Source organism: Heliconius melpomene, chromosome 5 (assembly GCF_056956725.1).
Source record: "Heliconius melpomene rosina isolate 202511_hmr_F chromosome 5, ASM5695672v1, whole genome shotgun sequence".
Lineage (NCBI taxonomy): Eukaryota > Metazoa > Arthropoda > Insecta > Lepidoptera > Nymphalidae > Heliconius > Heliconius melpomene.
The window spans coordinates 8,813,657-8,830,888 of record NC_140393.1 but is presented as its reverse complement, the minus strand read 5'-3'; the positions used below and the strand labels follow the sequence as shown (position 1 = coordinate 8,830,888).

The window sequence follows — 17,232 nt, the reverse complement described above, 5'->3', positions numbered from 1 at the left end:
ACTGTAATCTAATCTTTTAATCTAAGATCTAAATGTGGGTTTTGAATTGAGTTAAGTTTCACATGAGATTTTTGTCTATTTTATTTTTCCTACTATATATTCAATAACTGCTCTCACCATGTAATGTTTCTGATACAGGAGCCGAAGAGGGGACTTTCGGAATTTACATGAGGGCGGTAGATTAATATACTGGGGAATTCCTTGTACTCGGTTACGTACTTGCAAAAAATATGAGCCCCATATATATGGCCGTCCGTCTAGGATATAGGATCAGATTTGTACCAGGACCGAAAAAATAGTTGAAGGGCGAAATAGTTAAGACACTCCAATAAGCTAGCGGCACTGCTAACCATCCCGGAAGCTGTCTATCGATTTAAAAAGAGACGAAATATTTTTGACGAATGCACGGTCGGATATGCAGCAGACTTCGATGAGGAAGGAGTGCAGTTCCGAGGTCGCAGTACCTCTGAATACTTGAAACACGCAAAATATCTTTTTATAGTCTTACGACTCAGTGCAAAATAAAAATCCAAAAAAAATCTTTACACTTAATGTGAATATATCACCCAATATTATGACGAAAACTTTGTTTTTAATTAAAAAAGAACAAACAATTTGATTTATTGATAATTTTGATTTATCATAATGAAAATCATGGATATTATAAAATAAAAAAATCCCGGTTTTATGTCTATTCGCCCCGCGAATTGTATTGTTATTGTATCCCAGCTTACCGGTACGGTAATGAGACTTTATAGATTAATCAACTTCAAGCACTTAATGAAAGCTATAATACTTTTTAAATTTAATTTTATTATAACAAATATAAATATTAAATTAAATTGAACTTTAATGTTTCAAGTTAACGTAAAAAATATAAATCCTGGTCTATGATCGGGATTTAACCGAAATCTGAAACTGTAATATCATGCATATCATATTCTGTGCAAAGCTTTTATTTCATATTGCAGTTCGTCTGTTCGTGTGTAAGGTGTAAGGTACTAGCACTAAATTCTTGTGGGTATTCTAAAAAAGATTTCTGTAGCATCATAAGGCATCAGCATTAATAAATTATAAGATTTAATCTTCTGGTAAGTTATAAAATGTATATTTTTATATAATTACTTATAATAATTAACATACACTGCGTTGAATTCCGCTAATCAACACGTCTCAAAAATTCAATGACAAATGGGAATGAGAGTCTTAGGTAACCTAGGGTAGGTTACCGTCGTTCTGCCTAGTCTGCTATATCCGGGATATATTTACTATAAATCGAGTTTATAGTTAAAAAATAAGGATTAATTTATAAAATATATAGAAAGAAAAATCAGCTTCACGCTGTATCCCGCACACAGCGGGGTAGGCAGAGGGAACCTAGTGTTAAGACACTCCGTTCCCTGCCTTCTGCCGAATCCTGGTGGCATTGCGTGTTGAGTTGCAGAACTCGACGCCTCGCTTTGCCCTGTCCAGACCAGACCAGAGCGAAGAAATGGAAATATAAACGTAAATAAATATGTTACTTCCTCGAGTGGGGATCGAACCCACAACCGTCGCGTTTTTTTTTATGGGAAAGGACAATGCAAACTCGGGTTCAGGTCACCTGATGGTAAATAAATGATATATGGATAAATGCGCTTTTTGAAGGTACACCCATGTCATATCGACCTGAAAACATACCCTTGTGCCGCTGCCCCACAACGGCCTACAATATGTAGGAGGTGACAAAGTACATATTTCTTACTATAGCTACTTAAAAGTTTTGTTTCGATCATTTTTTGATTTACATAGCAGTGAGAAATCGAGAATATAATTTACGAGAAAGAACTGCAGTTGATTTAAAAAAATACTTTGTTATCTCCCAAAAAGTTTTTTTAGCTAGCAAGGGACATATTTATTTTTCCCATTTCACAATTTTGCAATTAAATATAATATTTAAATAAAATGTCTATATGATTTAATTATCTTCATTTTATTTTATCAGGAAGATGTTTTTAACACCAGCCAAATTTCAAGAATTCCTTTCAAAAACTAATCACATTGATGAAATATACAATGCTCTTCATGATGACGATTTAGGAAATGTGGTTATATCAGCATTAGAGGTGCTTAAAAAAACACACCAACTGCCTTTTTTATTGAAACCACGTAAAGATACGAGAACATCAACTGAAATGCGGAAAAAAGGAAATATTGCATTTAAAAGGGGTCGTTTAGATGTTGCGTGTCTGTGCTACAATGAAGCTTTATTATTAGCACCAAAAGATTCTAAAGAATTGATATTGGCAATCAGCAATAGATCAGCTGTTTTTCAGGAATTGAAATCCTATAAAGCATGTATTAAAGATATAGACTTTTGTTTTTCAATGGATTGTCCATCAGACATAGTTGATAAGCTGAAAAAAAGAAGAAAGGAAGTGGAGCATTTAGCCGCAGATCAAGTGCAGTCCACTTGTTTTATTACTGGCGTATCTAAAAGGCATACTAAACATGCATTTAATAATCCAGATATATCCTGTGCCTCCTCTGAAATTAAAGCAACCAGCTCCGATATACCTACAATAGTGGCTTCAAATGATGTAAAAATTGGATCAGTCTTGACAACTGAAGCAGCATATGTAAGTTACACTGAAAAAGAATATTCTTTGAACAGCTGCCATTATTGTCAAAAAAAATCATTAAATTTAATACCATGTGAAGACTGTGTCTGGGCTCTCTTTTGTGATGAAGAATGCAAAAATAAATGTTTTAAAGAGTATCACAAATATGAATGTCAAATATTGCATGTGATAAGAGAAATATGTCATGGTCCCTTGCCACATTTGATGATAAAAGCAGCACTCAAATTGAAACAAAATTGTAAAACATGGAGGGAATTGATTCAGGCATCTTTTAACATGGGGCTCGACAGAATGAGATCAAGCTCAGTTAAAGATGTTTTTGATGTTGAAAGCTTATTTTCTATTCTATGCCAAAAAGATGATAAACCATTTTTCTATGGTGTAAAATATGATGCTAGTTTTGTATGTGCGGCTATTTTGAATTATTTAAATGAAATCCCTTCATTTTTTCCAAAAGATATTGATGAAAAAAAACAGGCTAATCAAGCATTTGGAAGAATAATGATGTTTCTGTCTATAAATATAGTAGCTAATCAAATTTATCAACCTGAGTGTACTAGCACATCTGAATATAAATATCGTGACAAACCAAATCATGGGTACTTTTCATTAATTGGAAAATTAAGTAAATCCTGTACACCAAATACTGTAGCAATATATAATGATAACAAAATATCATTGATTGCTTTGCAATCAATAAAAAGTGGTGAAGAAATAACTACTCCCTTCCAGTAAGTAACTAATGTGTATAATATATAATTATATATAATATGGTTGTGGATTCAATGGTACTGGTAATGAATTATTTTCACTTCCTCAATTTGATAAGACAGTGTGGCATTCAGTTTTGCCAACTAACACACAATACCTTGAATTTTGGCAGAAAGCAGGGAATGGAATGTCTTGATACTGGGTCTCCTACCATGTATAACATGTACTTAAACTGAAATAAAAATATCTCCATTTATTTATATAAATAAATATCTTTCAAAGAGCTACTAAACCTGGAGTAATTTAGGCACTTTTTGATGCAATATGATTTTTTATATTTTGTTCATATTGAATTCTGTCAACATGGCCCTGTTACTTTAATTGTAGTAAAAAAATATGAGCAGTAAGAGTAAATATAGTTATTGAAACTTAGGCTAAGCTTTGCGCTTGTGTGAGTAACTTTAAAAATAGAGACAGAAAATTGTTAGCAAAAGAGGCTGGTTGTCAAAAAAACAATAAAAGGGTTTAGGCCAAGTGATATTTACACCTACACTATATATTAACACAAATGCATAGCTCAGATTATACTTTTATTATAGATTATACTTTTATTCTCTTCTTTAATTATGGTATTCCTAAGGTTATGCTCTTATCGCTTTGCCAAAATCTATGGGCGTAGAAAGAGGGCGATACTTATCTGTGCAAAGCTGAAGTCAGGAAATATTTCGTATAATATGATAGATTAAATAAACAGTAATATTGTGATCATAAAATATATATATATTTTTTTGTCTTTCAGACTTCACTGGCTCAGTTCAAATGAGAACAGACATGTACGAAATGTAACTAATTTTTTATTACATGGAAAGGTGTGCTCCTGTAACATATGTACTGGTGAATCTCCACCAATTCAAAAACTGTCTAAATCACAGGAAAAAATGTTTAACGGATTAAACTTAGAGAGAATAGATAAAGATATTGACTTTCATAATATTAGTGCTATTTATGAAAGAATATTGGAGGCTCTAGAGCACTTAAAGAATGTACCACAGTCAAAGGAGTACATGGAAGTTTTTAAACATTTTTCTAAATGTAAATTCGTTTTTGAATACTTCCTTAATCCATTTCATGTAAAATGAATAATATTTTTTATTCTTAAAGCTTTTTTATAACTACAACTATACTTAAAATTATCTTTTTTATTCTTAAAGCTTTTTTATGACTACAACTATACTTAAAATTATCTTTTCTATTCATATACCTTGTTTATGTGTGCTATTAGTTTAGTTGTTAATTTTTCATCATTGTATTTATTTAATTTTCTTTGTTTAATTACATACTTATATAATAATGCTAATAAATAATATAATCTACGAGACTAGTTTTCTCTTTTTAAACATTAACTATTTACATCAATAACACATTTAAGTATATTGATTAATAATGATTATTTTATTACTACATTAACGGATTTACGGCTGCCAGCGTTGCCATTCCATTTTTTCAAGTTTTAAATAGTTTTCAGTGGTGATATATTATATTGAATATTGAATAAAATGTTTTTTAATAGAAAAACGTCAACATTAGACGGTATTGTTTTGGTTTGCCATACTTATATGACGCGGTTAAGTCATCAGAATACTTACTTATACGTAAATTGCGAATATAAGTACATATTTGTGAAATTATTTGTAATTAATTAAAAATCTTAAATAAAAAAAGCTTTCTTAAAATACGTGGAATAATTCGTGAAAGTAGAAAAGTATGTACTACACTACTACTTCCCTAGTACATATTATATACAATAATTTGATTGTCTTATATTTATTTGCTTTTTGATGTACTTCCATTCTTTTTTAAACGCTTTCGTTTATCTTTCTTTAGACGTGGCCAGCACCTGATATTTTGGATGCTTCAATGCAAAAATGCTGCAAAAATTTACAGAGGTGTAGTGTTTTTTCTGTTCATATAGTCAATTATCAGACAAATTCTTTTATATAATTTTTGTCACATTTTAAAGATTATTATGAATAGAAAAATAATGTATAGCACGGTATAGTATTGCAACAATATCATATTAAGTACTGTGTCTTAGTACCTACTACATTAAGGCCAATAAAAAATAATAGAGAAAAAAAAGAAACACTCACGCTGTTTTCCGCACATAGCAGGGTGGGCAAAGGAAATCTAGTGATAAGACACTGTTCCCCACCTTACATAATGTACTCGAGGTTGATTTGAACCGGCAACCTTTTGCGTTTACAGTCAGAAATAGTGGCTCAGCACCACGACTGGCCTCAATGTATGAAATAATTAAGAGAATCAAGATTTTAAAATAAAACAACATTTAATAAAATATAAACAAAAACAACGACACTAAAACAAACAATTTTTAAAATCTATTACGATATCTATATTTAGCGGAGGGCGGGGCTCTGTCGCATCCATGGAACGACCAGGCAGCGGATATTGGAGACGATGTAAATGTCATGTCCTGTAAACCGTTTCTATATTTACGATCAATGATTGGGTCCTGCAAATGCAAAAACATTTCATTAAATAGACATCACAGATTCATCTCCATCCTAGAAAAACAAAGACTAAGTATACAGTTAAATATAATTGGTTAGTTACATTTACCTGAGGACCCACTGGATCATTTATGGGCTTTGCGCTTGGTGCATCACCAATCTGTTTCATTACTTCACCTGTTTTATAAATAGTTTGGTCTCGTATCGGATTGTTCATTGCACTATCGCCACCAATCTTTTCCACCGGAATTTGATTATGCGTATTTGGATTCATCTGCGAGGCATGTAATCTTCCGTCCGAATTAGTTTCTCTACTCCTTGGTATGTTGAGATTTTGCTGCGTATATGAAGTAGATCCTTTATATTGATTATTCATTTGCTGCATTTGATTTCTGCTAGGAGTTGTACCAATTGGTCTGTTGGCCAGCAATGAAGTTTTACTAACTGTTGACTTTACGTTGCTATATTTTGAGTATCCATTGTTATATTTCATGGTAGGCTGTGGAGATAAAGTCTGCGGTAGCGAAGGTACAGGTGTGTGATAAGAGTTAGCTGGTAACATTTTAATTGGTTGTCCAAGGGTGTTATATCCGTAGTTTTGACTTGTTATATTTTTCGTTGTATCTACTGGATAAATTGGCTCGTTTATATTTTGGAAATTTCCATTGTTGGGTACGTCATTTGCTGTCTGACCATAAGCTGTTTCATTGTTTTCGTTAACCGTCGGTAATGTTTGGATGGGTGGATTTACCACAGCAGCAGTATTTGGCTTATCGACGTTCTGTTGATATTGAATGGGTTGTTGCATTTGTTGCTGTTGGTTAGCCGCCGGTAATACCTGATAATTTGTTTGATCAAGTCCTGACTTGTTAATGTTTTCAATGGGCATTGATATTTGTTGATTACCAGGCACGTTGTTAAGTGGTTGATTAGCAAAGTTTGCTTCATTAGGAATAGTAGGACTTTTAGTGTACGTTTGCTTAAACGGCATATTACTTTCTGTTCGTGGCTGTTGTAAATTATTTACGTTAGCGTTATTGTCCTGTGTACGTGTATTTTTATTAAACATTATGTCACGAATTGACTGCATAGCAGCTTGCTTTTGATTTGCTGGATTCATTTGAATTGCAATCGACATAGGATCGAAACCTAAATCATTTTTCATTACACCTGGGAACATTTCATTAAACTTTGCAATGCCCTGCGCATGTTGCCCATAAGAATGCTGGTTAGTATTAATTGGATTGGGCGGCTGATTCTTTGTCATATTTTGTTGGGGGGGATTAGCTATTAAATTTGGTTGATTCATAAATTGGTTTGTTGGGTTAGATTGTTCTATGTTATGATGTTTCATGAAATGGGCTGGAGAAGGTGTTATATTTTCATTTTGTGACAATTGAGGGGCATCAAACGGCTTAGCTATTTGACCGTTCTGATGTGTAGTGTTTGCATTATTCCCTTGTAACATATTCATGATTTGTGGCCCAATTCCACCAAATTGATTTATTTGAGGATTGTTTGATGGGACTGCGTTTTGTTCATTGTAGTTACAAATTTTATACGGATGTGCACCAGCACTTTGTGCGTCTGTACTTTGTCCACTTCCCCATCCACTACTTAAGCCCATTTTATTCATCGCCGCCGGATTATTCATAATTGTATTCGCTGGTGTTATACTTTTTAAATCATCGTATACTTCTTGAACAGTCGGTTTCATCATATTTTCGCTTAAATAGTTATATGTTTCTGAATAAAGTTTAGGAGCATTACAGCCGCCCATACATGGGAAGTGCATGTTAGTATGAGCGTTGCTTGCCATATTATGACTTTCGGAACAATTTGGCCTATGGCTGCCAAAAGCTTCATAATGATGACCTGATGTCATAGGCATTTGTCTATTATTTTCAAATAGTTTTCCCATGCAGCCACTATAAAAATAAGTAAATAAATTACATAAACAGATAGTCGAGTAAAAAATATACAAATTTACACAATTACTTAAGTAGTTAAAGACAAAATCTTCGTAATAGAAATATATAGTCTGAAATTAAATCGAGTGCCGCAATACTTTAACGTTGGATCATTAACTCACACCACTCAATTTTATTTATATGATATATATATAATTACTAGAATAATAGAAACGAATACGATAGAATTAAATATTTTATAAATTACCAATCAGCATTTTTCAACTGGCTAATTACACTTCCTAATTCAGTTAATATTTTTTGCCTGTCTAGAGCCATACTTCTTACAATTTTACTTTAAAAAACCAAAAAAAATATAAAAATACAAATAATTTTTTAAAGTATACGAGTCATTAAGATTTCGAAATAAAATATAATGACGGTGCAATATTTTTAAAAACTATATTTTACATTTTTATGTGCCAGTATTTTATACATGCACTAATAAATTTATTATTAACATTAAGCATGGCTTACACATTTTAAAAAGTTATAAAAAATACATTCAAAACTCTATTATTTATTTTCTTTTATTTAATATAAGAAAAATGTACAAATACAAAAAAAACCTTTTACCTATATACTTGTAAAGTTGTATTTAATCAATGTTTCCTATTGACATATAAAAAACATATAAACGGATTAGAAAATAAAGTCACTATGTGGTTTTATTTTTTATAATTTTAAACCATATATTACTCAAGGATAACATTTTATTTCTATACGAGTATCCGATGCTGTTATTGCGTAGGGTTCAAATTCCACAAGCCGCGAGAGATGGCTTGTCATTCGCATTTTATTTTATAATATTGTTACATTTCATTTCGAGTTGGACTGTGATCACAGAACACATTTACTCAAAGAATGTTCACTTCATACTAAAAAATGGGTGACAAAACGATGCTGCTGCCATCTCTAGCATGCCCAACGAAACACAACTTGCGGGAAATTCAAAATTTGGCTTTAAATCGATTTTTATTCAAAAGCCAGAATTATTACTCCTTCAAAATCATTTGGAAGTATTATTATTTACATTATGTAATAATACTTCCAAATGATTTTGAAAGAGTGAATAATTTATATATAGTACAATAAAAAAAATAAATGCAGAAATAAAACTAATAAACATTTTACATTTTCTTTATTGCTTATAAACATTTGTTTTAATGATATTTACACAAACAGTATTTCTGCAAAACAATTAAAATATACTGCTAAAGATTACAACATTGCTACAAGACAAACTTGCCCTTATATGTTAAAATAACAATTTTAATTTTTATAAGTTAAATAGAACATAATCTGCAAAAAATATATAATTTATATATTTATTAACCTATAAGATTGTGGGCAGTTGTACTTGATTGTTGTGTTATTGAATTTATTTTTTTAAAAAAAATACAAAGATAAAATTAATAAAGTAGGTATAATGAACTTAATACAGTGTTGGTCAAATTAAATCTAACATTAATATACAATTACTTTTAATATATCTATTTTCCTTTTTAACAATTTCTGATAATCTGCAAATTGTTTATTTTTAACTAAACAAAATCTTTTTACTGTTATGTGGAAGACACTATTACATATAAAATCAACATTTTCTTTAAGATGTTCCTCACATTGGGCAAGAAAACTAAAATTTACATCTTTTTCCAATTTGCAGATTGCAAGTTTTTTGAGGTTTAAAGAATATGATAATGTTTCATATAAATTATTGCAGATTGTGGCACAGTTCTCAACACATAAAATCTTATAAAAGTTTTCAGATACATAGTTTAACTTCTTTTTAGCATTATCACATTCTTTGAAGTCCATAAAAGTGTATAATAATATATTATCGGTATGTTTCAATTTTAAAACTGAATCACAAAGCTTGCATTGGGGCGAGCTATGACAAATGTACAATTTTCAAAAAAGGCATACATTTTCTTCAAATGATTGAGTTAGAGAAAAAAGACATACATTTTCTTCAAATGAAGAATTGTCAGTCATGTTGGTGTGGCTTTCGATCTGCAGAATCACTATTTCAGCAGGTAAACAATTTATCCATATAAATCCTAAATTTGCAGTGACTGTTGCCTCTCCAGGTAGCAATCCTGAAAATAACAAGAGTTAATAAAGGTCAGGTTACAGAAACTAAAACCAACATATCATTGTTAGACGAATCTTCTTGATTAAGCAATTAAAAGAAAATTAAAGAAATTGTTTAAGATTAATGTAATTGTAGTTCTAACTATTAGTATTTTGTTAAATTTATCGTATTGTTTTAAAACTGTTAATTAATATTTTATTTTTACATATATATCTATGTGTTTTAGGTTTTTTTCACTGTTACCATAAAATAGGCTATTTATTATGATAAGTTTTTAAGTTAAATATATTGTCATTACAAGTGAACCAGTATCAATTAATAGTATACTTGAATTACCATTTGAATACTTGTGAATACCATTCTTTGCAATGGTCCAGGTATAACATTTGCAGGAAAATGTGATGTCCCTGGTTGTTCAGTGGAAAAATTTAAATCTTGGATTACCTGATTCTGAAAATAAAATATAATTGGATGAAAATACATTGCCAATGTATGATTACTAATATGTACATAAATAAAACAGTTTTTCTAAACAGTATTTTTTTTTTCAATAAAATTGACAAATGAAGGCCTTTCAAAATGGTGGCAACATAACATTCTATGTTCACCATACATTTTTTTCTGAAAATCGATAGAATACCATAGGCCTTCGGGGAAGCAAAACTTGGCCCAAGTTTCACAACTGAAAAAGTACAACATTTAAGATATGACTTTATCTAGAGTAGTTAATACTTAATGATTACTTACCGGTGTGAATTGGAAATTTCAGGATCTTCACGAGGGGACATTTTTCAAATTGTCTCCCATATTTTAGATCCATATATTCAAACAGAGAGAACAACTGAACAACAATAGAAATCTAAATATAAAATACAACAGAAATGCTAAAAACAGGTTGCTTGTTTAAGTCGCAGTAGTATGTTCGCCATTTGCAATGTAAATGGTACCATTGCCATATCAAAACGTAATCCTACTACTGTACTTTAAATACCGGTTACATAAACTGTTTCTCATATCGAAAAACATTTTATCACGGTACCTTGCATACATGAAATATTATAAAGAAAGTTATTTATTAAACATTAAGTAACTAAATCGTGAATTAAAATTAAATTCTTAAAAAAAGTACTTTTATAAAAACTACTAATTAGTAGTTTTACATTAATATAGCAATACCATGGGTCCCAAGTTAGGTGTGTCGCCCAAGCTCCTTAGGAAGTCGACCGGGCCTGACTGTGATTACGTGACTACGTGTAAGTTGACCTGGCGGTCGTGCAATTTTATCGTTATACATTAACGTAGTGATAGATAATTATTATACTTATCAATATTATATCGCATTTGTGCTCAGTTCAAGACGTGTGTAATTAGCTCGGAGTAACAGGAAGTGATATTTGAAAAATCTATCTACCTATCGCAGTGGTCTACGCAGTTCGACACAGATTTAATCGAGGTAATTATAAAATACCAAAATGCCTAGAAAAGTTTACGTAGTCGGTGTAGGTATGACGAAATTCGTCAAACCAAACAGTGGAAAAGATTATCCAGATCTAGGCAAGGAGGCGGTCGTGGACGCGCTCGCTGATGCTCGTATTAGATACGACGATGTCCAACAAGCGGTCTGCGGCTACGTCTTCGGCGATTCCACTTGTGGCCAGCGAGTACTGTACCAGGTCGGCATGACCGGCATACCCATATACAATGTCAACAACAACTGTTCCACAGGTTCAAACGCTCTTTTCCTCGCAAAACAACTCATTGAAGGTGGTATTTCTGATGTAATACTCGCTGTAGGGTTCGAGAAAATGACCCCTGGAGCCCTCGGTGGTGGTGCTTATACAGATAGAACAAACCCATTAGATAGGCATACTCTTAAAATGGCGGAAATCGCAGAACTCACTGCGGCTCCGATGACAGCGCAATATTTTGGTAACGCTGGCATGGAACACATGAAAAAGTATGGCACAACAGAAACACATTTCGCGAAGATCGCCGCTAAAAATCACCGACACGGCGCAAAGAATCCAAGGGCTCAAACTGGTAGGGAATACACTGTTGAAGAGGTTTTAAACTCCCGTAAAATCTATGGCCCTCTTACAAAGTTGGAATGTTGTCCAACCAGCGATGGTGCTGCAGCTGCAGTGGTCATGTCCGAGGAGGCTGTAATCAAGTATGGATTGCAACACAAGGCAGTTGAGATTATTGGAATGGAAATGGCAACAGACACTCAAGCTGTTTTTGAGGAAAACAGTTTGATAAAAATTGCAGGGGCTGACATGACTGCTTTAGCGGCTAAGAGATTATATCAAAAGACTGGAATATCTGCAAAGCAGGTGGATGTTGTTGAGTTACATGACTGTTTCGCTGCCAATGAATTAATAACATATGAGGGTCTTCAATTATGCGGGGAAGGGGAAGCTGGAAAGTTTATAGATGCAGGTGATAATACATATGGAGGAAGAGTAGTAGTAAACCCCAGTGGTGGTTTGATAGCTAAAGGGCATCCTTTAGGAGCAACTGGGCTCGCTCAATGTGCTGAACTTGTATGGCAACTGCGTGGTGAAGCTGGAGAGAGACAGGTTTGTTATGTATTGTAAATGTGGTAACAGATGGCAAATTCCTGTTGTAATGTTACAGACAAGAGCTTGTATTCATATGATTTTTATTTAGGACAGCCATTAGATAAATTACAAACAGTACTCAGAAACTTAGAACATTTTCCAGCATAATAACAATTTTTAGCATTTCAATGAATATGTTATAAAATTATACACTCTTCTTATTCACATTCAGGGGTAACCTAGTAATAACATATTAAAAAAAAATATTTCTAGTGATATCTATGGAAATAATAATTATCTTTATAAAATTATTTAAAAGACAAAGTTAGTTGACACTGCATAATGAAACAGGTTATTTTTCAAAATTATGTATAAAAAGTCCACAATTCAATTTATTATTAACATTTTATAAATTTGCTTATCATCATGAATTGTAACTATTGAACTTGTAGGTATTTTAAATTATGTAATATTTGCTATTATATGTAAGTTAATTGTTTTTCCTCTTTGTACTTTGTTCGTTGATTTTGTATTTAAAGTTGTCTCTCATTTCAAAAATTCAATCCATTGTGGTGTAGTGGAATGATTGTGGGTTCAATTCTCACTCAGGGAAATAAAATTACATATTTTCACCATTCAATAGACAATATCTCAAGTCGGCACTGAAAATTGGATACTTTTGTTATACAAATTTTGGCTATCATTCTTATTGCTTATACTATCACAATATTTCATAAATAATGAAAATTTAAACCTAGTAGGTGCAGGTTTAAATTACACTGTATTTTTTTTTGTACATTTATCTTTTTTGTTCTTTTTTGAGTTTCACAGTACATCCTGCATATAGGAGGGTAGGCAGAGGGAAATTAGTTTTAAAACACTCCATTCCTCACTTTTGCTATATTAAATATTTTACTTCCCTGGCCAGGAATCAAACCCACAGCCGTGATATCCAAATTCACATGTTTCTGCCAATGCACCACAACAGCCTCTATTTTTAACATACATAGAAAAAAGTATTATCATATTTTTCCAAATTATTTTTGTTATTCATAATGAAATTACATTATGTTTGTGTAACTCAATGTAAATGTTTTTGTAATATTTATGTTTAAAGAAAAGTACAAAGGACAATGCTCTTTAACCTCCATGTTTATTAATAAGCTCCCAGTGCCAAAGATTACACATTATCTCTTCCACACCATTATTAAATTACAATTATTATTATTATTTTTATTGTTGAAACAATATTATATTGTCTGTTAAAATAAATTATTTATTTAATGTTGTTAGGTATAATGCACGTTTTGTAAATCAATTTAGATCACAATAACTCAGCTCCACTCGGTAGGCAGAGGAGTAAATAAAATCGATTCCCCACGTATCGCACAATTTTTCTTGTCACAATTCGCTCTTTGTCTTGTTGCCAGAGTGCAGAAAATAAGTAATTAATTTCCTCGAGTGGGAATTGAACCCACAACCGACACTCCTATAATCGGACTGTACCACGGAACCGATTATTATAGAGAGGTGTTGTTTTAAATTTTGCTTGTTGTAATTATTTAAAATGTAATCATATACAAAAGTAAAAGTGCATAGGTAACTAACAGTATTTTTTTTTTCACAGGTACCTCGCGCCCGAATCGCCCTCCAACACAACTTAGGTCTCGGTGGAGCAGTCGTCATAGCCATGTACCGCAAAGGATTCACGAATGCCCTCCCCAACCAGGTCGCCGCGATCGCGGAGAACCCGGACAACTTCAAAGTATACAAATACATGAAAATACTCGAGGAGGCGATGAAAAATGACGAAGATAAACTCATTGAGAAGGTTAGAGGCATATACGGTTTCAAAGTCAGGAATGGGCCCAACGGCGACGAAGGCTATTGGGTAATCAACGCGAAGGAAGGTAAGGGCAACGTCCAGTACAACGGCAAAGACAAATGTGACGTCACGTTTACGATAAACGACGAGGACGTAGCGGATTTGATCTCTGGAAAACTGAATCCCCAAAAAGCTTTCTTCCAGGGAAAAATTAAAATACAAGGCAACATGGGCCTTGCAATGAAACTGACAGATTTACAGAAATCCGCGGCCGGCAAAATCGATTCTATACGCTCGAAATTATAAATAAAAAATATATATTTATATTATCTGTGGGATATGGATGGGCTGGGCATTTATATTACGTCACAATTCAGTTTTAAGTGTCAATGTCATTTTAAAGTGCAATAAGTTTTCACTTTTTTTTATATATTTTTTGATTTCGTTAAATCATTCCATTATGTAAATTGCACTATATAATTATTATTTTTATTGATATTGTTGATTAAATATTTTTATATATTAAATATATTTTTTTTACTAAAATTTCTTTTATTTTATTACATTTTAAATTTATTACAAAATTTAAAACAAGAGACTTCTATTCACTGTAGCAATTTAAATTAAGGTTACAGCTTTGCAAAAGATTTAGTTTTAATGTAGGGCTAAAGCGAAAATTAAATTATGAAATGTTAACGCAGTTTATTATGTTAAAATATTTAGAAAAAGTTAATTATCTGTAAAGGCCGTTGACGGGTGATGACTTTACATAATAACGTTGTAAGAAAACTGATGAAATAGCATACTTTTATGAATTGAATTATTATTACTGAATTATCATTATTTTGTATATATAGAATTGATTGAAAGTTTGTTTAATTACAATACAATTAACAATGTGCTATTTAAAATTTATTTACAACTTATATACATGTGTGATGTTTAAAATCCTTTAATCTGCGTTTTTCTGTTAATGATAGATAATTTTGCTACATATAAACTTCTTTTATTTCATATTAAACATATTAAGTTTTTTTTATCTCCAATATATATAATAATTACTACTTAATGATGTGTGTTTTATATGAATACAGCAACAAGGCCCATGAGTTCAAATATATAAAAGGGTATTTGTCAGTCGAATCGTATTTTCAATCACCCCACCTGCCACCATGCCTTTACGGATGGTTGATGCTAGAACCAGTTTTGTTTAATTTAGTATGTATTTAGTGCTAGTATCGCACATTTTAAAAAGTTTAATTTAGCATTCACACTGAAGCAATGTGTTTTTGTTAGGCCCTCTGTCACAAATGAAAGTGAAGTGAAACGACTTCCTGCACGCCATTGTGCAAATATCCATAACGTCGTCTACAACTAGTCAACTACTCACATTTGAAAGGACTACCTTTGTTTTTCATATTTATGCATATTTCTGGTACTGCTTCATTGGCATATCTAGATATAGTTTCTTTTTGGAACTTTCAACGATTCGCGATTATCATCTTATCAAGCACTCAACGTTGCGCTTTTGCCCCTAAGTAATAATTCGTTCCCCCCGTGAAAACATACAAAAACATACAATATTAAGATAATGAACAAACATACCCAATATTGAGGTAGTTTCTCACCGCACTTGAAGTTAATGACGTAACATAATTCTTCAATACAAACAAATAAGGAAGGAAGATCAACCTGGAAAATCTATACGGTCTTTCCGACTGGGTTTCAAAGATATATAAATAATAATTTGTTTATTATTTTCTTCATATACTAACCGTCGTGGTGCGGTGGCACTGTTTGAGTATGACGGGTGTCAGTTCGGTTCCCATTCGGATGAGTGAATTATTATTTCATCGCTCATCACCAAATACATATATATTCGCCTTGGTAGATCGAGGATATCAAAATATTAAACAAGTCATACAAATGGCAAGGCGAAACCGCAGGTGAAAACTAGTTTATAATAAAATTTTTACATTACGTTTAAATTTGTCTTATATTTATATAGGTAGTAGGTACGTATATTTGAATTTAATGGTAGAACTGCAGTATAGGTACTACACCTACTTCTATACGCTTGAGGGTCAAAAGTCCAACAAAGATAGCTCGATATCGTGCATTTATTTGTTATTTGAAATGCTCTTGCAGTCTTGATATTAATTGCATTGTATATTTTTTTATTGTTCACGAGTGATCTTTCAGTAGATAGGTACGTTAAACTTGTTTTTTTCCTCGTTCCAACTTTACGAATGTAAGATATTAAATGTATAAACGAGGCCAGTCGTGGCTCAGGGGTACAAGCGTGTGAATGAATGTAAAGGCGACAGGTTGGGAGTTCGATTCCCTTTCGAGGAAATAAAATATTTGCATTGATTTCTGCCGCTCAAAACGTAATGCCTTCGGAATTCAGCGGAATGTGAACACTAGGCTTCCTTTGCCAACCCTGCTACATGAAAGATACAGTGTGAAGCTGAAAAAATGTAGGTATAAAGAATTATCATAAACTATAATTCTTATGATTTTAATAAATTGCCATTGAAAATTTCATCTTATGATCTCTAAAGAAGTTCATAGTGCCACCTGAACGATTCGCACTCAAATGATCCTACTGTTTTTTAGCTTCTTGCTGTATCCCACTCATAGCAAGGTAGGCAGTGGGAACCTCGGAAACTGGGCACCTAGTATTAAAACACTCCGTTCCCTTAAGACTTTCTGCTCCTCAGTTTCCATTGAATTCTGAAGGCATTGCGTGTTTAGAGGCAAAATTCAAAGCAGCGCTCTGCTTCGTTACCTCAGCGAGGAAAATGAAAATATTAAACATTTCATTTCCACAACCTGCAATAGATTATCACGTCTATAATGTTATTATTACATAAGTTTATTATATTTAAAAAAAAAGCTTCATTGCATGTTGGAAT

General features: G+C 32.2%; 3 protein-coding genes and 1 long non-coding RNA gene across 7 annotated transcripts; 2 read left to right on the top strand and 2 right to left on the bottom strand.

The window, feature by feature from the left end:
- The first annotated feature begins 932 nt into the window (after positions 1-932).
- On the top strand, positions 933-4,708 carry LOC146539225 (SET and MYND domain-containing protein DDB_G0273589-like). 4 transcript variants are annotated; one of them, XM_085186086.1, is made up of 4 exons: positions 950-1,091; positions 1,599-1,721; positions 1,985-3,352; positions 4,132-4,708. In XM_085186086.1, the coding sequence occupies exons 2-4, from the start codon at positions 1,633-1,635 to the stop codon at positions 4,469-4,471; spliced, it is 1,797 nt and encodes a 598-aa protein (XP_085042212.1). In that variant the 5' UTR covers positions 950-1,091; positions 1,599-1,632; the 3' UTR covers positions 4,472-4,708. The 4 variants fall into 4 exon arrangements, with proteins under 4 accessions (XP_085042213.1, XP_085042212.1, XP_085042215.1 ...); XM_085186087.1 differs by lacking the exon at positions 1,599-1,721 and having other exon boundaries at positions 933-1,091; XM_085186089.1 differs by lacking the exon at positions 950-1,091 and having other exon boundaries at positions 1,628-1,647.
- On the bottom strand, positions 4,391-8,402 carry LOC146539224 (uncharacterized). Its single transcript, XM_085186085.1, has 3 exons — positions 8,042-8,402; positions 5,973-7,791; positions 4,391-5,865 (listed from the first exon to the last, which is right to left on the bottom strand). Exons 1-3 carry the CDS (start codon positions 8,110-8,112, stop codon positions 5,725-5,727), a joined length of 2,031 nt encoding a protein of 676 aa, XP_085042211.1. The 5' UTR covers positions 8,113-8,402; the 3' UTR covers positions 4,391-5,724.
- A 557-nt stretch (positions 8,403-8,959) lies between these two features.
- On the bottom strand, positions 8,960-10,889 carry LOC146539223 (uncharacterized). The gene is made up of 3 exons (XR_014878022.1): positions 10,676-10,889; positions 10,265-10,378; positions 8,960-9,932 (listed from the first exon to the last, which is right to left on the bottom strand). It is a non-coding gene; the product is annotated as an uncharacterized LOC146539223 (long non-coding RNA).
- A 263-nt stretch (positions 10,890-11,152) lies between these two features.
- ScpX (Sterol carrier protein X-related thiolase) lies at positions 11,153-14,860 on the top strand. Its single transcript, XM_085186084.1, has 2 exons — positions 11,153-12,507; positions 14,117-14,860. Exons 1-2 carry the CDS (start codon positions 11,401-11,403, stop codon positions 14,618-14,620), a joined length of 1,611 nt encoding a protein of 536 aa, XP_085042210.1. The 5' UTR covers positions 11,153-11,400; the 3' UTR covers positions 14,621-14,860.
- The last annotated feature ends 2,372 nt before the right edge of the window (positions 14,861-17,232 follow it).